The sequence below is a fragment of the Peromyscus eremicus genome, chromosome 14 (genome assembly GCF_949786415.1).
Source record: "Peromyscus eremicus chromosome 14, PerEre_H2_v1, whole genome shotgun sequence".
NCBI lineage: Eukaryota > Metazoa > Chordata > Mammalia > Rodentia > Cricetidae > Peromyscus > Peromyscus eremicus.
In genome coordinates, this window is record NC_081430.1 from 49,090,992 (window position 1) to 49,117,101 (window position 26,110).

The 26,110-nt window shown below is 40.4% G+C and overlaps 1 protein-coding gene across 5 annotated transcripts in view; it reads right to left on the reverse strand.

Annotated features, from left to right (window-relative positions):
- Positions 1-26,110, reverse strand: part of LOC131923819 (cation channel sperm-associated auxiliary subunit beta-like) — a 170,900-nt gene that overhangs the window by 100,582 nt on the left and 44,208 nt on the right. For all 5 annotated transcript variants that reach the window (XR_009382733.1, XM_059279005.1, XM_059279004.1 and 2 more), the window contains exons 7-10: positions 19,556-19,705; positions 2,234-2,329; positions 1,988-2,106; positions 1,063-1,095 (exon numbers count right to left, since the gene is read on the reverse strand). Coding sequence is in view for 4 of the 5 variants with exons in the window: in XM_059279005.1 (XP_059134988.1) it covers positions 1,063-1,095; positions 1,988-2,106; positions 2,234-2,329; positions 19,556-19,705 (398 nt within the window). In the remaining variant the exon portion in view is untranslated. The remainder of the gene's footprint in view (positions 1-1,062; positions 1,096-1,987; positions 2,107-2,233; positions 2,330-19,555; positions 19,706-26,110) is intronic.

Genomic DNA, 26,110 nt, shown 5'->3' on the forward strand with positions numbered 1-26,110 from the left:
TCTCTCAAAGTCCCCCCCCATTGATAAGAAAAACAGTTTGATAGTTCCTGGAGTTCTGTGGGTGAGCTCTCTCTGCAGGATCCTCTACTTGCCTTGACTTTGCTGCCCTGTGTTGCCACGAGACATGATCTCATTATTGTAGTTCATATTCTACTGTTTAAACAGAGTGCCCTGAGTTTGGGGAAATAATTTCCACATTCTATTTCAGTAAAACCACAAGTCAATGTTTGCATACACTGAGTACATTGGTGTTGCTGGGAATTGAACTCAGAGCCCAAGCATGCAAGGCTATATTATTAGCACACAACATTTTGATTGGTCATTGCCTGAATCTGAGCATATGAATTTGAGATAAGAGATAAAATATTTCCATTTGTTCTTTCCATCATTTGCTTATTTTCTCTACTGATTTCCCAGTTCTCTATTTCACTTTTCCTCCCACCAATACTTAGATATCACAATTAGTTCTATTTGGCTCCTGAGAAGTAAGTTTGGTTTCTTTCTTGTAGCGACTGTGTACAACACAGGACAGAATGGAAGGGGACATCTCAAGGCCTGGGAATGAATATTTATAATTTTCCTTGCAGTTTCAAAACTGACATGTATGCTTATGTGTTGAGAATGGCCTTATATGGCAGACTGATTTTGTAACAGAGAAGCAAACTAATAGAGGAAAGAGTGCCCCAAAGGACAGAAGTAGAGTTGTGGTCAGATCCCATGGCAGTTTTTGTCCAAAATGGCAGGGCTCCTTTTCCTTGATAGAGTCAGGGCAGGTGGATTGGGAAGTAAAACTTTTTGCCAGATTCCAGGCCTCACCCTCTCCTTCTGGTCATCTTTGTGTAGAACATGGCCTGAGCAATCTCCACAAGCCAAGAGAGAACCCATTAGAGGAAAGATGCCCGCTGAAATGACCAGGGCCTGATAGTTATGGAAGTATGTTTTTAGTTTAAACTGAAAATAATTTTATGGTAGCAAGAAATATCTAGATTGTGAATTATTGCTTTGCAAGTTACCAAGTGAATATGTATCTTCTAAACCATATTAGAAAATAAAAAGTCTTACCCTTTCAAAACCACAAAAGTCTGCTCTTGAAAGCTGGAGGAAGAAGAAGAGGAGGAAAGAAGAAGAAAAAAAAACAAAGTTAAAAATTTAGGTGCTTTTCAAAAGGTGTAACAAACCTTTGTATTTCAGGCTGTACCACACACTCACACAAAAACACCCTTTGTTTTCTTTTGTATTCCAGCAGGTATATGGCCAAACGTTAATGTAGTTTCTTCTCCAGTCTCTTGATGGAACTTCATGGTATGTATATTTTTCTTCTCTTTGTCCCACAGTTATGTTATCTTTTCTTCCTCTGTCTTTCTGCCTGTGGAAACTATCTAGTCCCTGTAGCTAGGCCTGGATAAACAGTCTCAACCTCACTTTTCCTTGTTTCCTTGTCAAATAATTTTCAGTTGCCCTATCACAAATTTCCCAACAGGACTGATTCTCAGGTATATGAAGAATTTTGGGGTCTGCTTTATTTTTGATTAACTTGTAATTTTACACATGCATGGGGACAGCATGATATTTCAATATTTTTGTACAGTATGTAATTATCAGGGTAGTTGGCATCTCCATCATCTTAGGCTAGTATCATTTCTTTGACATTTAATTTCTGTTAATTTTAATATAACATCTAGCAATATAAGTTACCCTATAGCATTTTGGAAACATATTATCCAATAAATAAATACACAGATAGATGATGTCTTTCCCATTGTATATGTTTAAAATTTACCATAAATGGTACAGCAATAAAACTAATGCCAATTTCAACATGTACTTCAAATTCTATGAAGTAAAGGAAAAGGTTGTGATATCATGCTTTGCATCTTTTTAATTTTAGTTCTAAGATATACCATTCATAACTGAATTGAAAACTATTTCTTTTTATACCACAGAAGATATTAAGAGTTATCAATGGATTACAAAGAAATTTTCATACCTGTATGTGTGAAGTGACTGGATAACGAAGATCACTGCTTACATAAAGACCCAACGAGGTGAGGATGACTAAAAAATGATTTGTTAAAACCATATCTATTATTGTAAGCCCTTGGTGTTCTGAAGAAAGAAATCAAATCACACAATAGGTTAGAAACAGAGAGATCTTTAGAATGACATTTCAGAAATACTGAATGAGTTTCAAAATAAATAAAATGATGATGATAAAGACAGCCAGAAAAGTTACCATCTTTAAGTTGTGAATAGATGATATCTGTCAGGTTATGCCATGTGGTTTCATTATATTTCCTAAATCCATAAATGGTTTTGCCTATGTAAACACCTACCATGAAAGAAAAAGAAATTATAGTCAGGCAATTTTGCAGACCTCAATTCTGTGAACACAAACCTACTCCATCTTCTAACCCAGGTTCCTCCATTCTGAATTAGTCAAAGTTCTCTAGAATTGATAAAATGAATCTATCTATCTATCTATCTATCTATCTATCTATCTATCTATCTATCTATGGAATATACATTTAGCCATCAAAAACCCAAATTTCCAAATGAAAACAAACATATGTGTACAGTTTTAAATACATACATATTATATGAGGGGGATTTGTTAGAATGGCATACAGGCTGTAGTCCAGTTAATCCAACAATGACTGTCTACCAACAAAAAGTACAGAAATGTAGTTGTTCAGTCCACCAGGCTGGATGTCCCAGCTGGTCTTGAGTATATGCCAGAATCCTGAAGAAATAGGCTATAATGCCACTGAAAGAATGCACTTGCTACAAGTGTGAGGGCAAGTAGGCGAGGAACAAAAGCTTCCTTCTTCCATGTCTTTTATATAGGATGCCACCAGAAGTTGTAGCTCTGATTAAAGGTAAGTCTACTACTTCAAATGATTTAATTAAGAGTAATCCATCACAGGTATACCTGGCACTTTGGGTTTTAATTCTAGATGTAGTGAGGCTGACAACCAAAAATTGCCATCACGAGTCCACCCCTTGTCAACTTCATAAACATTCATATCTCCTATGTCATGCTTAATTTCCAAATGAAACCAATAACCAGGTCATAATTATGCCTCACATGATATAACTTTTCCACCCACAACCACAAACACATTGTATATTTAACCAGGTCATAATTAGTCCTAACATGCTGTAATAATGCCTCACACAACTGCAAACACATTCTAAATATTAGGATAGGTGGTAATAGCTCTTGAGGGACATTCTTTTAGTATCTCAAAACTTAAAAATATGATAACCGTTAATATTTCTTAATTGATGTTATATTGCATATAAAGAAATCAAGAAAGAAAACACAAATATCTGCCAAAATACATTCTTAACAAAATATCACAGAAACATGAATTATAATCCTTGTTTCTTCACCTGGTCATATGGCCATAGCTGGTATTTATAACTGTCTTCATCAACTACCCTTTCTGTATTTCCTATAAACCTTGGCTCTTTTCCTGGAGGATTGACCTATACTCTCCTTCTTGAAGGTCCTGTGTCCTTTGTCATCAACCTGCCTGGATTAGGTTGTTGCAGTTTCCACTTGACATTATTCAAAGGACATGGTAATGCCAAGAGACACCCTAAAGGATCTTCTGCATTCCAGACATAATTTTTCTTACCTCTATTATGAAGAAGCAATCCAATTTTCCCTTGGTGATCTGAATCAGTCACCCTGCTAACACTGTTATTCCCTTCTTAGTCTGTAGGCTTAAGGGCATCAGAACCCAAAGTGGCCAGGGGATAGCCCGAGCTTTCAGCTCAGTGGAATGCTTGTTGTGCATTCTGGCAGGAGCACTCCTCCCTCTAGAACCAAAACTTCTAAGCTAGCAGAACTTAAGGTCATGGGAATAGGAAGCAAAATTGTTCCTATTGGGATACTAGGGGTGATAGTGAGTGGTACTATTCCCTTTTCCACCCTCTGATCCCTGTATCCATGGATCCTGACTATGGGAGAGCCCATACCATATATTTAATGCTGATTCAAAAGCATATACCAACTTCTGGAGATTCTTGCCCCAGCCCTCTAGGCTACTGCCACCTAATCTATGCTATAACTGTGTCTCCAAAAGGCCATCTCATCATTCTATTAGGCAAGCTGCTTCAGGATGCTGAGGAACCTGTTAAGACCAGTGGATTTCAGGATCATAGGCCCACTGTCACTTTTCTCTGGCTGTGAAGTAAGTTCCCTGGTCAGAAGCAATACTGTGTGGAATATCATAATGGTGGATAAGGCATTCTGTAGGTTCACAGATGGTGGTTTTGGCAGAAGCATTGCATGCAGGAAAGGCAAATGCATAGCTAGAATAAGTACCTACTCCAGGAAGACAAAACTCTGTCCTTTCTCTTGAGGAAGTTGTCCAGTGTAATCAATCTGCCACCAGCCAATAGGGGCTCCCCCTGGGGAATGCTGCCATATGTGGGGCAATGTGTTGTTCTCTGCTGTTGGCAGATCTGGTACTCAGCAGCAGCTGTGTCCAGGTCAGCCTTGGTGAGTGGCAGTCCATGTTGTCAAACTCATGTATAACCTCCATCTCTACCACAACAGCCACTTTGTTCATGTGATCATTGGGTAATGACAAGATTGGAAGGGGAAAGAGACTAACTGTTCATAGAATGGATTGTCCTATCTACTTGATTATTGAACTCCTCCCTTCTGAAGTCACTTTTTGATGGGCATTCACATGGGATACAGGTATTTTCACATCCTTCATTCATTTGGAGAGATCTATCCACATACTTCTTCCCCAGATGTCTTTCTCACAAAGATTTCAACCATCCTCTTTCCAGTCCCTGACATCTAGCCAATCCATTGGCTATGGCACATGAACAAGTGAACAATAACACATCTGGCTATTTCTCCTTCCAAACAAAATATATGACCATGTGTGCTCCATGAAGTTCGGTCAACTGGGAAGATTTCCCTTTGCTGGTGCCTTCAGTATTGTCCCACAAACAGGTTGTAATGCAGCAGCAGTCCACTTCTGTATGGTGCCTGCATAATGTTTACAATCATTGGTAAACCAGGCCCTAGTCTTCCCTTCCTTATTCAACTGATCACCGGGCACACCCCATAAAGCTGTAGGAGCATACTTAGGAGCAAGTAGCATGTGATAAAAGTAGAAACCACAGGAATTTTGGAAACGTCTTCATGTAACTTGCTTGTGCCTTCACAACCTACTCAGACTTGATTACATATATTCCACTACCATTTGCTAATAGATTGACCTGTACATATCTTACTTTATGGCTTGGTGAATCACTCAGATCAGGATGGGCAGTTCAGTTTGCATGGTAACTTGGTGGCCTATTGTCAAATGTTCAGTTTCCACCAAAGCCCATTAGCATGCCAAGAGCTGTCTCTCAAAGACACAATGGTTTCTACAGATGACAGTAGAGTGTTGCTCCAAAATTCCAAAGGTTCCTTCTGTGATTCTCCTGTAGGGGCCTGACAAAGGCTCCAAACAGCATCCCTATCTGCCACTGACACCTCAAGTATCATTGGGTATGCTGCATCATATCGTCCATGTGGTAGAGCAGCCTTTCAAGCAGCCTGGACCTGTTAAAGAGCCTCTCCTGTTTCAGGCCCCACACAATGCTAACAGCTCTCTGAGACATTTGGTATATGGGCAAGAATAACACATTCAAATGAGGAATGAGATTCCAGAGGCCCACTAAACTTTGCGCTTCATTCTTGGTGTTTGAAAGGGCCAGGTACAATAACTTATCCTTCACCTTAGATGGAATATTTCTGTGTGGTTCACACCACTGCACTTCTAAAAATTTCGATGAGGTAGAAGGCCCTTGAATTTTGATTGGATTTATTTTCCATCCTCATATGCATATGTGTTATCACCAAGTCCAAAATTATTGCTACTTCCTGCTCACTTGGTCCAATTAGCATAATGTCATCAAGATAGTGGACCAATGTGATATTTTATGGAAGAGACAGATGATCAAGATCTTTTCTAAGTTATGACACAGGATGGGAGAGTTAATATGTCCTTGAGACAGAACTGTAAATGTATACTGCTGGTCTTTACAACTGAAAGCAAATTGCTTCTGGTGGTCCTTATGGACAGGTACTAAGAAAAAGGCATTTAGATGCATACCATGTACCAGGAGATGTGTTAATCTGCTCAAGTAAGGATACAATATCTGGTACAGCAGTTGCAATCAGAGTCATTACTGATAGCTTTTGATAGGCAACTGTCATTCTCCAAGATACATCTGTCTTCTGCATTGACCAGTTAGGAGAGTAAAAGGGAGATGAAGTGGGAACCACCACCCCTGCATCTTTCAAGTCTTTGATACCAGCACTAACTTCTGCAATTTCTCCTGGGCTGTGATAATTGTCTTTGATTCACTATTTTCCCTGGCAGTGGCAACTCCAGTGGATTCCATTTGGCCTTTACAACCATAATAGCTATCATTCCACAAATAGGGAACCAGTGGGAATTCTGGCAACTTCTAAGTATATCTATCCCAATTATATATTCTGAAGTGGGAAATGACAACAGGATGACTCAGAAAACTACTGTATGCCTGTCTTCAGTCAAAACTCCATTAATCACCTGACCTCCCTAAGCCCCTTCTTTAACTGGAGGGCCACAATGCCTCATGGGCTCACTGGGAATCAGTGTCAGTTCTGAACCAGTATCCAATAGACCCTGAAAAGCCTGATATTTTCTCTTTTCCCTAGTGTACAGTTGTCCTTGAAAAACGCCATATGTTGCTTTGGGGAAAGACTGGACAAAGGCTAATCATAAAACTCCTAGGTATTTTAGCAAAGTCCTTCCTAAGGAGGACTTGGCCTTCCCTTCATTCAAGGGGTTCTGGCTCAACTCTGGAACTTGGTTATCAGCTCGGGGTTTCTTTTTGCCACAATCCAGAAAGAATGTAGCCTTTCTTTCATTTGAGAATGTTTCCACTTACATAGATCAAACAAAACTGCAGTAGGCATCTTATCTATTTCATACCTGGAAATATCATGATTGATTAGCAAGTATTAAAGGTCCACACCAGTCATACCATCATAAAAATCATTCTGCCTGTGCTGCCCATTATGGGTCAGGTTATTATGGATATTGCTTTGTCTATGCTGTCCATTATGATAATTACGATCGCCTTGTCTTTGGCAATTCATTGCTGCTACCAGTCCCCCTGCTACTCAAGTCCCAACTAAACCCACGCATTGAATTCATCCAACTGAGCAGGCAATGTTTCTAACCCAAAGATCTGGCACAAGAAGAAGGGTGACAACAAAGCTCTTCAAATGTGCTGGTGCCCTATGGTGATATTTTATTTGTACTGAAATGTGATTTTATTTGTATGTTAATAAATAAAGTTGCCTGGGGGTCAGAGCTAATAGCAAGCCATAGCAGAGCTGGGCGTTTGTGGCGCATGCCTTTAATCCCAGAACTTGGTAGACAGAACTAGGTAGATCTCTGTGTGTTCAAGGATACAGCCAGCATTGGAGACACACGCCTTTAATCTCAATACCAACCATAGAAGACCTGAAGGTCTGTACAGACAGGCAGTGACGAGGCGGTCATGTGGTTGGGTTTACAACCAATGAGAAGGCAGGACAGGAAGTCCATATAAAGACAGACAGGAAGTAGGTCTCTTTCGGAGAGGTCTCTTGGCTGAAGAGGTTAGCTGCTGCAGATGGGTAAGGCTCTTAGCTCTGATCTCTTGGCTTTCCTTTTTGCATTGGTTCTGTGTTTCTTATTTAATAAGACGGTTGGTTACATCTACAGTGCCCCCTCCCCATTTTACATCTTAAAAGATCACTGGTGGGCATTCTGGGTTTTCCATTGTGAAGGATTAAGTTTTACACAGCATACCCACTCTAACATTGCAATTTCCCTCAGCCTTAAAAGCCCTTTATCAACTCTAAGCCAAGCAGTATCAGGCATCCCCAACCTCTTTCAGGTAGGCCATCCTTTGACAAATGCCTCAGCCTACCATTCAAACAAACATTTGACACCTTTCTTTTGAACTGTGTGAGCTTCCACATTAAATCTAGAATCTCCACACAATGGGCCAATATTAATAACCTCAACCTGATTCAGTTTTATGTTCCTTCCACCATTATTCTACACCCTTAAAATCTCCTCCCACACATATTCCCTAGACTTCTGATTGAATGAATTAGCAAACTCATTAGGCTCTTTATTGATGTAGAACACATCCTCATGGACTACACTTTCTACCTCCACTCCAGAAGCCCGCTTGGCCCTAAATCTGGCTATAGGTCTAGAGGCAACTCTTGGACCCTGATGTCTTACCTGGCATCTCCTTCAGGGAATGTCACTGCTGATTTAGCAGACTATTAAGGAATAATGTCCTCATTCAAAGGAGGATAAGGCAATTTTTGAGGGGTTAGGGTGGGAATATATCTTCTGCTGAGGGTAGAGAGATTACTTCCTTGGGTAAGATCACTGGTGGGTAAGATAAACCCTTGAGAATCTGAGGCTTCAAAGTTCCCAGCCTCAGTAGGGTCTTCCCATGCATCTCAATCCTAAGATACAAGATCCTATTCTTTACCAATTAATGCCCCTATTTTAATCACCAATCCCCACCCCCCCCCCCAGCTGGGACATGAATTTTTGTTGTAATCCTGTCAGTCTTATGATGAGGCTTCATTTTGATTTTCTGTAACTTGAGCTCTGTGACTGCTGGAGAAAAGATTCTCTTCTAGGGCAAACTTAGAAATCTTTAAACTGTTTATGCACATCCGATGTTAGTCAATTTTACATTTAGTTCATTGCTGTCTTTCAACACATTCCTAGATGCTCCAAGTTGGTTGATCTTATCACAAAGCTCATTCTTTTCCTTTGTCAATTTATCCAGAGATCTTGAATCAACCAATCAGCATCATTATTTTCCTTTTTTTTCACAAATTGTCAGAAGTTTTATATAGTCACGAAATTCCTTGCTTCCTTAAATCAGCAAAGCAGTATAATTAAATGCATTAATCTTGATAAGTCTGTAAAATAATTCACACCAGGGTGCTGTGGGAAGTTCGTATGGCAAATGTGTTGCTAATTAGTCGATAAATAAAACACTGATTGGCCGTTGGCTAGGCAGGAAGTATAGGCGGGGCAAGGAGGAGAATAAAGCTGGGAAGTGGAAGGCTGAGTCAGAGAGACACTGCCAGCCGCCATGATGACAAACAGCATGGGAAGATACCGGTAAGCCATGAGCCATGTGGCAAGGTATAGATTAATGGAAATGGATTAATTTAAGATATAAGCACAGTTAGCAAGAAGCCTGCCACGGCCATACAGTTTGTAACCAATATAAGTCTCTGTGTTTACTTGGTCGGGTCTGAGTGGCTGTGGGACTGGCAGGTGAGAGAGATTTGTCCTGACTGTGGGTCAGGCAGGAAAACTCAAGCTACAAATGGCGTCCAACGTGGTGGCAAGAGTTTCCATCTAAAACCTGAAAAAAAGATTCTAAAACGGAGCTAAAAACAGTTCCTAATTGTCTCTCTCAAATGAGCGGCAGCTGCCAGTTTGAGCTACTTGTGGGTTTCTGGTGTGTGCGCTCGACCTGCAGTTTGGCGGGAATGAGGCCTCTGCAAATGGCACATTAAGCTGTGTGGTGGATTTAGCCTTTGCAGGTACAAAACAAAAAAAGAGGTTTCTGGACTACACGCTGCTTGGATAAAAGCATAGACCCACGATAGCTCCCAGAGCTGGTGGTAAATGTAGCCATGTTGGGAAGCTGAGGTGGGCGGAGCCAGCAGCCACAGCTGCTGCAGTTTAAGGCAAGAGATTCACAATAAGACAGATTCAGATGTAATAGTTTACAATGTGCGTAAAAGATACGTAGGCTTGAAAGAGACAAAAAAGGTGATATATAGAGTTATAGAAACAAATACATAGTTTTAAAAAATAAAGTCTTTAAAGAGACAGTAAAGGTAGTATAAAAAAAAAGCCACGTAAAAATGGATATTACACAGAAAATCTGGATTGTGTTGTCTTTGGGATTTTTAACTGCAGAAAAACATTTGATTGTAAAAACTGTTGAGTTATGCCAAAATGTATATTTTAAAGGTACCTTGACTTCAAAATTTGGATATAAGGATATGTTACTTTGGAAAAGAGTCTCTTTTGTTTCCACAGAAAGCCAGAGGCTATGGATTTGTTCAAGATTAAGATACATCAGGTTTGACCAGCCAAGACCCCCTGAAAGATCTCTGATGACACCATGGCCCAGATGATCCAACATCCAGAATGGTTTCAAGGCGACTGGCTCAGACAATACAGCCTCCTGGACTACTCCATAATCCTAAAATTTTTTTTGTTTCCCCATAAGATACAGCGCCCCCCTCCAGCAGGAAGTAGTAAGAGAAGCTACGCCCAAATTCCCAAATTATATGTAATTTTACTTTGTTAAGGTTAAAACCTTCCTTTTTGAAAAAAAAAAAGGGGGGGGAGAAGTGCTGTGGGAAGTTCTGTATGGCAAATGTGTTGCTAATTAGTCGATAAATAAAACACTGATTGGCCGTTGGCTAGGCAGGAAGTATAGGCGGGGCAAGGAGGAGAATAAAACTGGGAAGTGGAAGGCTGAGTCAGAGAGACACTGCCAGCCGCCATGATGACAAACAGCATGGGAAGATACCGGTAAGCCACGAGCCATGTGGCAAGGTATAGATTAATGGAAATGGATTAATTTAAGATATAAGCACAGTTAGCAAGAAGCCTGCCACGGCCATACAGTTTGTAACCAATATAAGTCTCTGTGTTTACTTGGTCGGGTCTGAGTGGCTGTGGGACTGGCAGGTGAGAGAGATTTGTCCTGATTGTGGGTCAGGCAGGAAAACTCAAGCTACACCAGGGCTTTCAGTATTCTCTGATCTTCTAGGGGAACCTTCAGCAACTGTAGGTGTCAGTAAATTGGAAAGCCTGTTCCACATACTTAAAGAATTCATCTATTTCAGTTGCTCTAGAACTGTTTCTGTTATAAAAATCTGTATTGGTCAGGGTTCTCTAGAGGAGCCAAACTTTATATGTAGATATTTTATATCTATCTATCTATCTATCTATCTATCTATCTATCTATCTATCTATCTATATCATGCAGGCTGTGGTGCAGTTAGTCTAACAATGGTTATCTACCAACAGAAAGTCCAAGAATTCAGTAGTTGTTTACTCCATAAGTCTGGATGTCTCAGCTGGTTTTCAGTGTATACCAGAATCCTAAAGAAGTGGGGTCTAATGTCAGTGAAGGAATAGACTTGACAGTGACAGCAAGGGCAAGCTGGGAAGGAGGAAAACTTCCTTCTTTTGTGTCCTTTACAAAGGCTGCCATCAGGAGGTATGGCCCAGATTAAAGGTGGATCTTCCCTCCTCACATAATCTGGATTATAGGTGGGTCTAGCTACTTCCAATAATTTATTTAAGAAAAATCTTTCACAGAATTACCCATCTACTTGGGTTTTAGTTAATTACATATGCAGTTAAGTTGGCAACCAAGAATAGCCATCACAGAACCTCATCTCTTGTCTTTGAATCTCACTTTCACTTCCCAACGCATTGAGAGGATGAAGTAGTTGCACGGTACACCACAGGATTTTATGAATCACCTCATTGATTCCTAGAATAGTTATCTCTGTGAGTACTACTTTCTTAGGATAAATCCTTTTAATGTATTGGTTTATTCTAAAAATATCATTTAAGCTATATTTTAGTAAGTATTTGTTTATGTTGGAGAAGACCACAATGTGCCACTACAGACTATGCAACTCTGGCTTAATGACTATTTTGAGGTAAAAGCAACAGAATCAAGAGATGAAGGCTCTGACCTTCTTTATTGCCTAAAAGTATGGCATAAATTACCTCTTGTGGGAAATAAAGAGGACTTTCATTTCTGGACACAGAGGATAGACAGTGGAGCACTTACTTTCCCTGTTGCTGTGATTAAGGGAGAAAGGGTTTATTTGGCCAGATTGGTTTATTTGATGGTAGAAAAATAAACTTGAAGAGGCAGATGGTCATGAAGCAGAGATATATAATGCCTGTGCTCAGCTTACTTCCTGTTTTTATTCCATATAAGACCCCAACCTGTGGAATGGTACCACCCACAGCTCAGATGGATCTTTCCACCTCAGTTAACCTAATCTAAGTAATCCCTTAGGGGCATGCACAGAGGTTCATCCCTCCTGTGATTCCAAATCTTATCAAGATCACTGTCTGGTCCAAAAGAAACTGGGAACAAATGGCTAACTGTGATGCCTGTCAACATACCAAAGAGCATGCTGACTCCTCCAGCTCTCAACTCTTCTTTACACACCCTCCCTCCACCCTACATTTCTTCAGCTCACAGGCTTCCCTTCTCCCAGCTTCTCCTTCCTCTATAAACCTAACATTTTGGCCATGTGCCTTCTTGGTCCTCTCTCTTACCCCCTTCTCTTGGTACTCCTCTCTTGCTCTCTCCTAACCCCTCTAATGGCCTGCTCCATTCTTCTGACCATGTTCAATCTACTACTTTCTCTTCCTGCTCTTTATTCTTGCAGATGCTTCTGGCTATACTCTCCTTCATATCTACAATAAAAACCTTCACTTCAACTATACTTTGAGTAGCCATGTCTTCACTTTAAACAATCAATCAATTTCAAATATCACAGACACAAAGACAAGTTGGCATAAACAGATTTTACTAAAATAATTCCCACTCACTCATTCATTCATTTATATTTTTCCTTCCTACATTCCTTCCTCTTGAGGAAAAATCAGTATCTTTTGGATGGTGTGCATCTGAATTACTGTTTCTTTTGCTGTGATAAACACTGGCCAGAAGCAACTTTGGAAGGAAAGAGTTTATTTAATCTTACATTTCCAGGTAACAGTCCATTACTGAGAGGTAATAAGGGTAGGAACTCAAGCAGGAACTTGAAAGCAGAAACTGAAGCAGAAGCCATGAAAAAGTGCTTCTTACCAGCTTGTTTCTCATGGCTTGTTCATTCTGCTTTCTTATATGACTCAAGGCCATCTTCCCAGGGTTTACATTTCTCACAGTGGATTGAGTACTCAAACATCAACCATTTATTAAGAAAATGCCCAACAGAGTTGCCTATAGGCCAATCCTATAAAAGCATTTTCTCAATTGAGAGCCGTCTTCTCAAATGAACTTTGGTGTGTTATGTTAACATGAAATCAGTCAGCATGGGAGGTAGGGGAAGGGTCTTATGTAGCTACAGGTGACTTTAAACTTGATATGTAGGCAGAGATAACCTTGAACTCATGATCTTCTCATTATCACTCCTCAAGTGGTGTGGTTACACATGTCTGTATTTTCCACTAGTTTTCTCACATATGGACAAATTACTTCTATCAACAAAATACTGTCCCTTCAAAAGAGATTCATTTCCTTTGTTTAAGTGATGCATAAACTCAAATTTAATCACTTAATTTTTATCTTCTGTGAATTCTTGTTTATGTCAATATCCATAATAAATTGTACCCTTTGATCTGTTAGTCTATCTTGTTATAATAATATGTAGACCCCAGTTAGTGCACATATGGGTACAAAGAAAATCTTTTCCCCCTGTAAACATAAAGATACTCCTAGTTTAAGAATTCAATTTAGTCAGCAGTTCAAGAATTCAAGGAAAAAAACTGAATAAGAAAATCAAAGAGGGATTTTAATATTTTTGATTAAAAACATTAAAAAGATTTGTGGCGAGAGCTCAATCAGTAGGGTATTTTCCATGCATGGTTGATAATTTGAGTTCTATCCCATGTGCCCACGTAAAAAACAATCAGGTATAGTGGCATACCTATAATCCCAGACTAGGGAGGCACAGAAAGGATCATCAGTTCAGCCAAATTGGTCAGATCTAGGTTCAGTGAGAGACCATGTCTCAAAAATAACCTGAAGAGCAACTGAGTAAGTATACTTCTTATGGTCAATCTCTGGCCTCTCTATATATACCTGTACACAGTGGAATATGTAGACACACACACACACACACACACACACACTCCAAAAAGAAAGAAAGATATTTGCTAAATCCTTTTCTCTTCACTCCTGTCTTCTCATACTATTTGTTCTCTCTCTCTCTCTCTCTCTCTCTCTCTCTCTCTCTCTCTCTCTCTCTCTCTCTCTCTCATTCTCATTCACTTGCTTGCTCTTCCCCTCTTACTGTTCAGCATAGTCTAGAATTCACTAAGTCAGATAAGCTGCCGGCAACAATACTCCTGCTTCAGGCTCTGAGTGCTGGATACCATCCTCATATAACAGAGTTGTCTTAGTGAGGGTTTCTATTGCTGTGAAGAGACACCATGACCATGGCAACTCCTATAATGGAGAATATTTAATTGAGGTGGCTTACTTACAGTTTAGGGGTTCAGTCAATTATCATCATGGTGGGACATGGCAGCATGCAGGCAGACATGGTGCTGGAGAAGTAGCTGAGAGTCTTACATCTTACAGGCAACAGGAAGTGGTGTGTCTCACTGGGTGGTATCTTGAGCATATATGAGACCTCAAAGCCTGCCCTCATAGTGACACACTTCCTCTAACAAAGCCACACTTCCTAATAGTGCCATTCCCTATGAGCTTATAGGGGCCAATTATATTCAAATTACCACATTACACTCCCCACCCCCATAAGCCTGTAACAATATCATAATGTAAAATGCATTTAGTCAAACTTCAAAAGTCCCCATAGTCTATAACAGTCTCAACAATGTTTAAAAGTTCAAAGTTCAAAATCTCTTCTGAGATTCATGTAATCTCTTAACTGTAACTTGCTATAAAATCAAAATAGAAAAAAACAGATCACATATTTCCAACATATAATGGCACATGATACATATTACCATTCCACAATGTAGGGAAGGGAGCACAGTAAGGAAATATTGGACCAAAGCAAGAACAGAAACCAGCTGGGCAAACTTCAAACTCTGCAACTCCATATCTGATGTTAAAGAGCTCTTCATGTCTCTAACTTTTTTCAGCTTTGTTAATGGCAATACACTTTTTTCCCTTGGTCTCTAGTGTCCACACATGACACAGACCTCAGTATGGTCTCTATGCAGAACAGACCTCTGACATTGCATGGGCCATGGACCCTATCATAGCCCTCGGCAGCAGCACAGACCATGGATATCTGCATAACCTTCAATGGTACCACAGGCCATGGACATCAATACAGATGTTGACTGCAGTAGGACCATAGACTCAGACATGGCCCTTGGCAGCAGCCCAGACCCAAACATCTCCATGGCCTTAGGTAGCAGTGCAGACCACCCACATCAATATGGACCCCAGCGGTTGCATAGCCAGAAGATATCAACATCACTTCAAGCTGCAGCACACACTACAGACATCCCCATGGCCTTTGGTGGCAACATGGGTCACAGAAATCAACACAGACTTAGCCTGCCATAGGGCCACAGACCCAGACTTGGCCCTCTGAGGCAGCCCAGACCTGAACATTACCAAGGCTTCAATAGGCAGCAGAGACTACCCACATCAACATGGCCCCTGGTGGAAGCACAGCTCACAGACTTCAGAATAGTCTTAGACAGCTTACCAGACCAAGGATATCTTTCTGGTCTTGAGTGGTATCTCTGGCCAGGGATATCAACCTAGCTCCCAGCTGCTGTAAGACCATGGACACCCACATGAACCTCCAGCTTTAGCAGGGCCTGGGGCAGTGGATCACAGGTACTAAAGTGGCCTCCAGGGCCATCATGGACCATAGAGGTCTTTTGAGGAGGTCCAAATGAGAAAATGAACCATTCTTCATCTTGGAAATCCTGTCATTGCTCAGAACCAGGATGATCATGTGGCTGGGAAGCTCTTGAGGGGCTGAATAAGAATGTAAGCTCCAGACTTCTGTACACCATTCTGTTGGCCCTATTCAGTCATGACATGTTTCCCCATCCTCTGAAGCCTTCTATCACAATTACCACCACTATTGAGTCTCTAGTTCCACTTTTCTCCACCACTCCATTCCTCTATCTTCCCACCTTCCCTGAAAATATTCATTCATCATAGTGGCATGGGAAACTATAGTGTATCACATTATATATATATATATATATATATATATATATCACAGACAGTTGCATGCAAATATTGGTCTAGGTTTCTGGTTTCTGAAGCACCATAAATACTGGACCATTGCCAAGATACTAGTTTCAGATATTCTGCTGTTGCCCAGAGTCAAGGTGATGTTGCAGCTAGGCAGGGTATCTTGGGGCAGGTTCTATGCAAGCTCCTGGCTGTCACACACTTCCCTGCCCTCTATGTCTGCCACCCCAAGGCTCATCAGGCTTGACCTTGATGCTTGTAGCCTGCAGGCAGCTCTGTTACCCAGCACTCTCCATCTCCCAGCAGGGCAAGCACCTCAGGCTGCAGCTGCAATGGCTCCGTACTGGGGGTTGACTGTCCTATTCAGTTATGACTTTTCTGAGTGAGCACCAGGACATCTCCCTGTCATAGGTGCTGACCACTGGGCAGGACTTCTGTGCTTGTTGCCTGTGGGGCAAGCAGCATTGGTCACAGCTGCAGTGGCTCCATGCCAGGAGCCAGCCAGCAGGCATAAGCCTGGCCCCATTCCCAGAATACAATTTCTAGTGAAAGAATTTGAATAGCGAGTTAGGTAAGAAATGTGAATCAGATTAAAGAATGCCCCATGTGCAATGGGATGTAGCAAGTGATCTGAGAGGCTGAGATTTCTAGTGGTGACTGCTGGGGGACTCAAGGGGATATTTTAAGAGTGTTGTAGAGGGAATGCTGGTAAGAAGTTTGCTATTCTCACCACTGAATCCAAGTGGTCAGAGGATTAACCAGGGCCTCATCAAGGAACTGTTGGGTAGGCTGTGGCAACTTGATTTGGCTTCAGAACAGTGGTGGGTATCTGGGCAGGGGAAGAAGATTTATCTAACAAATAGGTTACAGAAGCTGATTATGTTCTTAAAAGGTGAGTTGGACTCAGGAAGTCAAGACTAGTCCTTGCCTCCTCTCACTACCACATAGACAGTCTGATAGAACGTGAGGAGATGAGCATGGCTGCTCTACTTTGGTGGATGGACAGCTAGTATCTGTGGCTGAATAAAGAGAAAGAGGTATCCATGGAACAAAGAAGGAAAGGGGCTGAGTTTCCTTCTGGGTTGACATAGTGTCTAGTATAGGGACAGCAGAGGTAAGTAAGACAACATGATTTATGACTAAACTGATTCAGAAGCAGAAAACATTTAGACCTAGAGGTATGTAACAGACTCTAAGACATTAGGAAATCATACTAATTTGGAAGAAGACTATTTTTCTATTACTATGCTAAATACATTGACTGAATCTATTACTATATTGCAAGGTACACTAAGGAAAGTTTTATGTTTTGTTCTCAATTTTTTCAAGGTTTGATCATTTATTTGTTACTGTTAAAGATGCTTAATTTTGACTGCATTCAGATTTAGAAGGAGAAACTATTCCTTAGATTGGTGGCATATATCTTTAATCCCAGGACTTGAGAGCAGAGGCAGGTGGATCTCTGAGTTTAAAGCCAGCCTGGACTGCAGAGTGAGCTCCAGGCCAGCCAAGGCTACCTACTAAGATCCTGTCTCAAAACAACAACAAATGAAGCAAAAGCTTTCATTGAGGACTATCTATGTTTCCGGGAAATCTGTTGCAGGTATTTTTCTTTGACTTTCTTCATTCTTTTATACCACAGTTTTATTTGTTCTACAGCCTCTGCGTCACTTTTCTTGGTGTGTTGGTTCTTCATAGCAATTTCATAGTGTTTTTGTTGCAGGGCACATGTAGTAAAAGAAATGAATGTTGGGAGTTTTCAATCTAGGCTTCTTACCTTCTTTGTTTAAAGGCTTTTTGACACAACACTGAGGGAAACTATCTTCTTTAGAGAGATTGAAAAGTGTACATATTCTGCTAGCTCTTTAGGGCCTCAACTGGAAAAGTAGAATTGTGTCATCAGACCAACTCTCTCTCTCTATCTCTCTCTGTCTCTCTCTGTCTCTCTCTCTCTCTCTCTCTCTCTCTCTCTCTCTCTCTCTCTCTCTCTCTCTTGTCTCTCCCAATTGATAAGACTCAGATGGGCATCCACAAAGCATCCCTGAACAGATTTGCACATTCTCTCCTCCATTCTTCTTGGCCTATAACATGAATGCCCCTTACTCAACAGCAGGCACACTCTGCAATGGGTCCAGACACTTTGCTTAATGAGAAAACTTTGTCATTATGATAATATAATCCTTTCATTCTTCACCCAGAGCACCAGCAGCAACTTTTGTGATTATGTACTTCTCATAGGAAGTACGAAGTTTGCATTCACTGTCTACTTTGATGAGTTTCTAAAAACTGGTAACTGGAAAGGAGATATTCATCTTCATTTTGATACAACCAAGAATAAACCATACCTTGAGTTGAAACTTGTAGCTTCACACATATTCTGACTCAGGAAGGGGAGAGAGGTTAGAGTTGAGTCAATGACTGATCATTCCTATGAAGTGAAGCCTTCATGAGATTATGTAAATTATAGGATTTGGAGCTTCTAGGTTGACATACATATCCATGTCCTGAGAGATGGTGTAATGCAATGCCATGGAACAGAACTCCTGTGATTAGAACCTGTCTAGATCTTACTCTTGGTCCCACTTCACCTACATTCTTTGTAACATCCTTGACAATACCCTGGTAAATGTGCATGAGAGTTTCCCTAAGTTTTTTGAACAGTCTAACAAAATCTTGAATTTAAGAAGGGACTTATGGGATTCTTCAATTTATAACAGCCAGGTTAGAAGCACAGGTCACAACCTGGCACTTGTTACTGGAATCTGAAATAGGAGGTAGAGTCTTTTTAACTTGTGAGAGTTGATGCTGACTCTACCTATTGCCAGAGTTGAAGTGAATCACAGGATACCCACTTGGCATCTTCATTAAACAGAAAAATTGCTCAGTGTGAGAAATCCATATATTTGATGCCACAATTGTGATAAACAAGCATTTAGAGAAAAACAGCTATTTTTCCTCCATATGCTATTAGATATTCAACAATAATTGAAAAATACATATGTATAAATACAATAAGATAGTGTCTCAGGAATAAAATATTGATTTATGCATAGAAGAAATAAGGAGACAGACTAGAAGCAATAAACAAGCTCTGGGAAGATGCAACAAGCTTACAAAGAACAGAGGACAGGTGAATCAAGGTAGCTACCGAATGGTTGATTGATTTGGTTAATTGGTTTTGAAACAAGCTCTAATAAGTGGCTCAGGTTAACCTTAAACTCAACTCAACTGCTCTGCCTTAGACTGCCAAATAGCTGGGATTCTAGGCATACACCATCATGCCCAGTTTGAAGTTACCATTCAAATGACAAAAGGCCACAACAAAAGAGTATCTCTCCTAGCATATTACACTGGCAAGTAGAAGAGGTGGAGTGACAAACAAATTTTACTCTCTGTATGCATTTATTGTGTATTTCTACTTAAAATCACACTTAACAAATATAAAACTGGTTATTTCTAACGTCCAATCAGACTGTAAACTTACCATTATATGTTGAGTTCAAAATAAAGCCAAATAATGCCACATCATTGGCGCAGGGGCACTTTGCCACTTTGATGTCTATCACATGTGGAAGAAATAATTTGACCTGTGAGTTACTTATTTCAGATCCAAGAGTCCACTGTAGAATAGGCTCTGTGGAAGACAAATTTAGGCATTTAAACATGGCAGTACTGTTGAAACTAGAACATCAGTATTTTTCTTTAAATGTTTTGGAATAACTAGTTAAAGGAAATATGGTGATATTTTATATGTTCTGAAATGTGATTTTATTTGTATGTTAATAAAGTTGCCTGGGGATCAGAGCTAAGAGTAAGCCATTAAGCAGGAGTCTGGTAGTGGTAGCACATGCCCTTAATCTGATCACATGGCAGGCAGAATCTCTGTGTGTTCAAGGACACAGCCAGCATGGTGACACATGCCTTTAATCTCAGTACCAACCATAGAGACCTGGAGTTCTATATAGACAGGCAGTGACGAAGAAGCCATGTGTTTCTGTTTACAGCCAATGAGAAGGCAGAACAGAAAGTCAATAAAAAGACAGGACACAGGAAGAAGGTCTCTCTCTTAGGGCAAGGACAGCAGCAAGTGGTAAGATAAGGTGGTCTTAGCTCTTGGCTACTGCTCAATCTCTGGGCTTTTAACTCTTATTTGGCTTGGTGTTTCTTATTTAATGAGACTGTTTAGAATTACATCTATATTTGGTGCCCAATGTGGCAAGAATTTATTAAAAACCGTTGGTGGTTATAGGCCCAGCTCGGTCTGGTTCGGCCCGGCTTGGCCCTGTTCGGCCCCGACTCGGCCCTGTTCGGCCCCGACTCGGTCAGAGTTTACAGGCCCTAGGCCTTGCCGGAGCTACTGTTCATGCTCAGAGCTGCACTCGAATGTAGCTGCAGCAGAAGCTGCTTATGGCCGAATCACCAACTCACATGGTCAGAGCTTAAGGAAGCCGCAGCTCAGGCTGAATCAGCTCAAGTGGGAGCACATGGCTGGATTTCAGCTTTTAGCCAGAACGAGTGGCTACATTTCTTCTTTCTTTCCTTCCTTCCTTCCTTCCTTCCTTCCTTCCTTCCTTCCTTCCTTCCTTCTTTCCTTCCTCCCTCTCTCCCTCCCCATCTCTCTTTCTTTCTTTCTTTCTTTCTTTCTTTCTTTCTTTCTTTCTTTTTCTTTCTTTCTTTCTTTTTCTTTCTTTCTTTCTCCCTTGCTCTTTGGATTCCCATCTTGGATGCTAGGTAGCTGTTTTGCATCAGTCAGGAAACTCACAGAGCGACCTCAGGCAGGCCTCAGCCCCCACAATAAATCCAGTTCAGACCTTTCCTGCAGTTGTAGAAGAAACCCCTACTCAGAGCAATTAAATAACCAAATGCCTATTGGAATAAACCAGGCTGCTCAGGGTGATGGAACAGCTGAGACAGAGAGAACAGAAAATTCAGGAGAAAACATAAAGACAATTTTTTGGCAAACTTCTATAAATGAAAAATACCAAAATTAACAATAAGAATAAATGATGTTTTGTTGTCTGGTCTGGTAGACACAGGTGCTGATGTGACCATAATTGCACCAAAATTGTGGCATCCAACTTGGCCTCTTCAGGAGGTAAAGGTTCAGCTGTTAGGAATTGGAACATTACCTCAAGTGAAACAGAGTGCAAGATGGCTCGAATGTATAGGTCCAGAAGGACAGAGAGAAAAATTAAAACCATATGTGGCTAACATAGCTATGAACTTGTGGGGTTGAGACCTGTTACAACAATGGAATACTCAGATTAACATCCCTCCAACCTCAGAAACAAACCATAAAGTAACATATGTTTCTGAGAGAAATGTTAGAAGGTATTATTCTAATGAGCGGTCACCAGCCATCCAGATTGTACAAGAACAGAGCACAACAACTGTTGATCTTCCAAAGACACCAACAGTTCTACCTTTAAAATGGTTAACAGACAAGCCTGTATGGGTTCAGCAATGACCTTTAACAACAGAGAAACTCCAGGCTTTAGAAGAGCTGGTAGAAGAGCAGTTAAATGCTCAGCATATTGAAGAATCAACCAGCCCTTGGAATTCTCCTGTATTTGTTATTAAAAAGAAATCTGGTAAATGGAGAATGGCAACAGACCTTAGAGCAATTAACAAAGTAATTCAGCCAATGGGCTCTCTACAATATGGAATTCCTTTGCCTACTCTGTTACCTAAAGGATGGCCTCTTATAGTTATTGATTTAAAAGACTGTTTCTTTTCAATACCCTTACAAGAAAAAGACAGGGAAAGATTTGCCTTCACGGTGCCTACTTATAATTCTCAACTGGTTAAGAGATATCATTGGAAGGTACTACCACAGGGAATGTTGAAAAGCCCAACCCTGTGCCAATACTTTGTACAACAGCCAATGGAAGTAATAGGTAAAAAATTTCCTAAATCCAAAATTTATCATTATATGGATGATAGTTTACTAGCTGACTCAAATGCAGATACTTTAGAAAGAATGTTTGAAAAAATAAAGAAAATTTTGCTCCTAAAAAGATACAAAGAGGAGATTCTATTAATTATTTAGGATATAAAATAGGTCTACAAAAAATTAGATCCCAAAAGGTGCAAATTAGGAGAGATCAATTATGGACTCTTTTTGTTTTCATTTTTCTTTATTAAGAAATTTTCTACACATTCCACATACTATCCACAGATACCCATCCTCCCTCCTTCCACCCCCAAGCACTTTTTCCCACCCCACCCCACATCCCCATATCCCCCAAATCAAGGTCCCCCATGGGGAGTCAGCAGAGTCCAGCACACTGAGCCTAGGCAGGTCCAAACCCCTTCCAACTGCACCAAGGCTGTGCAAGGTGTCACACCACAGGCATTGGATTCCAGAAGCCTGCCCATAGACCAGGGACAGATCCCAATCCCCCCTGCCTGGGTGGCCCCCAAACAGTTCGAGTCAAACAACCATCTTTTTATCTAGAGGGCCTAATCCAGTCCCATGGGTGCTCCACAGCCACCAGTCCACAGTTCATGGGCTTCCACTATTGTTGCCAGTCATCTCTGCATGTCCTCCCATCGTGATCTCAACATCCCTTGCCTGCAGTATCTCTCCTCTCATAAATTGGATTCCTGGAGCTCAGCCTGGTGCCTGGCTGTGGATCTCTGTATCTGCCTCCATCACTCACTGGGCAAAGGCTCTATGATGATAGCTAGGTTATTTGCTAGGCTGGTCACCAGAGTAGACCAGTCCAGGCACCCTCTGGACCACTGCCAGCAGACCAAGTTGGAGTCAACCTTGTGGATTCCTGAGAACCTCCCCAGCATCCTCCTCTTCCTATTCCCATGATGTCCTCATCTATCATGGTCTTCCTCCCTGCCCTCCCACTCTGTCCCTGTTCCAATTGACTCTCCCATTTCCCTATGTTCTCATCCCCCACTCCTCATCCTCTGCCAACCCCCACACCCAGTCCACTCATGTAGATCTCATCCACTTCTCCTTCACAGGGTCATCCATGTGTCCCTCCTAGGGTCCCTGTTAGCTAGCCTCTCTGGAGTTGTGGGCGCAGTCTGGCCATCCTTTCCCTCACATTTAGTATCCACTTATGAGTGAGTAAATACTGTTTGTCCTTCTGAGTCTGGGTTACCTCACTCAAGATGTTATTTTCTAGTATCATCCATTTGCCTGCAAATTTCATGATATCATTGTTTTTTACTGCTGAGTAGTACTCCATTGTGTATATATGCCATATTTTCTTTATTCATTCTTCAGTTGAGGGGCATCTAGGTTGTTTCCAGGTTCTTGCTATTATGAATAATGCTGATATGAATATAGTTGAGCATGTGTTCTTGTGGTAAGATTGAGCATTCCTTGGGTATATGCCCAAGAGTGGTATAACTGACCCTGATATTAATCCACACACCTATGAACATATGATCTCCGACAAAGAAGCCAAAACTGTACCATGGAAAAAAGAAAGCATCTTCAACAAATGGTGCTGGCATAACTGGATGTCAACATGCAGAAAATTACAAATAGATCCATGTCTGTGACCATGCACAAAACTCAAGTCCAAGTGGATCAAAGACCTCAACATAAATCCAGTTACAATGAACTTGATAGAAGAGAAAGTAGGAAATATTCTGGAATGAATTGGCACAGGAGACTTCTTCCTAAATATAACACCAGTAGCACAGACACTGAGGGTGACAATTGGTAAATGGAACCTCCTGAAACTAAGAAGCTTTTGTAGAGCAAAGGACACAGTCAATAAGACCAAACGACAGCCTGCAGAATGGGAAAAGATCTTCACCAACCTCACATCTGACAGAGGGCTGATCTCCAAAATATATAAAGAACTTAAAAAGCTAGACATCAAAATACTGAACAATCCAATTAAAAAATGGGCTAGAGAGCTTAACAGAGAATTCTCAGCAGAAGACTCTCAAATGGCTGAAAGGCATTTAAGGAATTGCTCAACATCCTTAGTCATCAGGGAAATGCAAATCAAAACAACTCTTAGATACCATTTTACACCTGTCAAAATGGCTAAGATCAAAAACACTAAAGACAGCTTATGTTGGAGAGGATGTGGAGCAAGGGGAACACTCCTCCACTGTTGGTGGGAGTGCAAACTTGTACAGCCATTCTGGAAATCAGTATGGCGGTTTTCAGAAAATTGGGAATAAGTCTTCCTTGAGACCTGATTATGGACCCTTAATGACTTTCAAAGATAATTTGGAGACATTTATCATCTATGAACTATTGTTGGGGTAAAAAATAATGAGCTGAATAATTTGTTCAAAACCTTAGAAGGTGACAAGGACTTAAATAGTCCAAGGGAATTATCACCTGAAGCTGAGAAAGAATTACCCTGGTAGAAAAGAAAGTATATGAAGAACACATAGATTGTATTGATCCACAGCTGGATTACACTTTGGTTATTTTACACTTTAGGCATTCTCCTACAGGAATTTTAATGCAGAGGGAACATATTATATTTGAATGGATTTTTTTTTTACCAAATAAACCAAATAAAAAATTAAAAACTTATGTGAAAAAAATCTCTGACTTGATTTGCAAAGGAAAATTGAGACTTCGTCAATTAGCAGGAATAGACCCAGCAGAAATTGTCATACCTTTAACTAAGGAGGACATTGAAAAATTATGGGCAGTAAGTGATCCTTGGCAAAGAGCTTGCAGTAATTTTTTGGGAGAGATTAACAGCAAATATCCCAAAAGCGATAGAATTGATCTTATAAAGAGAGCTGATTGGATTATGCCACGAATTGTATGGGAAACACCCATGTCTGGAGTTCATACATTTTATACAGATGCAAACAAAAAAGGAAAGGCAGGTTACAAATCAGAAAATTTAAGTAAAGTGGTTCAAAGTCCTTATAATTCAGTTCAAAAATTGGAATTGTATGTTATTCTGTTAGTATTAATGGAGTTTTCAGAACCTCTCAACATAGTTACTGACTCTCAGTATGCTGAAAGAGTGGTATTATAAATAGAGACTGCAGAATTTATCCCTGATGCTTCAGAATTAACTTCACTATTTATTCAGTTACAATATGTAATCACGACTAGGAGTTATCCTTTATATATAACTCATATCTGATCCCATACGGTCTGCCAGGCCCTCTAGCACAAGGTAATGATGAGATTGATAAATTATTGATAGGAAATGTGCTGGAGGCCTCAGAATTTCATAAAAAACATCATGTCAATAGTAAAGGTTTAAAAAAGGAATTTTCCGTAACCTGGCAACAAGCCAAGGAAATTGTAAGGAAAGGTCCTACTTGTTCCTTTTACAATTAGACTCCATTACCAGCAGGATGTAACCCAAAGGGTATTCAGAGGAATGAAATCTGGCAGATGGATGTGTTTCACTTTGCAGAATTTGGAAAACTGAAATATGTACACCATACCATTGATGTTTATTCAGGATTTCAATGGGCTACTGCTTTGAGTTCTGAAAAAGCTGATTCTATAATCACTCATTTGCTAGAAGTTATGGCCATCATGGGTATACCTGCACAAATTAAAACTAACAATGCTCCAGCATATGTCTCTGTTAAAATGAAACAGTTCTTTGTTATTAAAATATAAGGCATATTATAGGTATACCACATAATCCTACAAGCCAAGCAGTTACAGAAAGATCAAACAGAACTCTAAAGGATATGCTAAATAAACAGAAAGGGGTAACAAACCCCCCCGAAATAGACTGCATAATGCTCTATTAACTTTGAATTTTCTCAATGCTAATGAGAAAGGAACAACAGCTGCAGAGAGACATTGGATAATAGAAAAAAAACTATAGAATTAAATCAGCCTGTATATTTTAAGGATGTGTTGACATCAGAATAGAAACCAGGATATGTGTTACATTGGGGATGAGGTTTTGCTTTTGTTTCTACAGGAGAAGATAAGCTGTGGATATCACCAAAATTGATAAAGATTTGATTTGAACAAGAGAGACCTCTTAATTAGAAGAGATGATAGTTTATCATCCAGTTTGACCATCCAATTGAAACTAACTTATACCATTAACACATG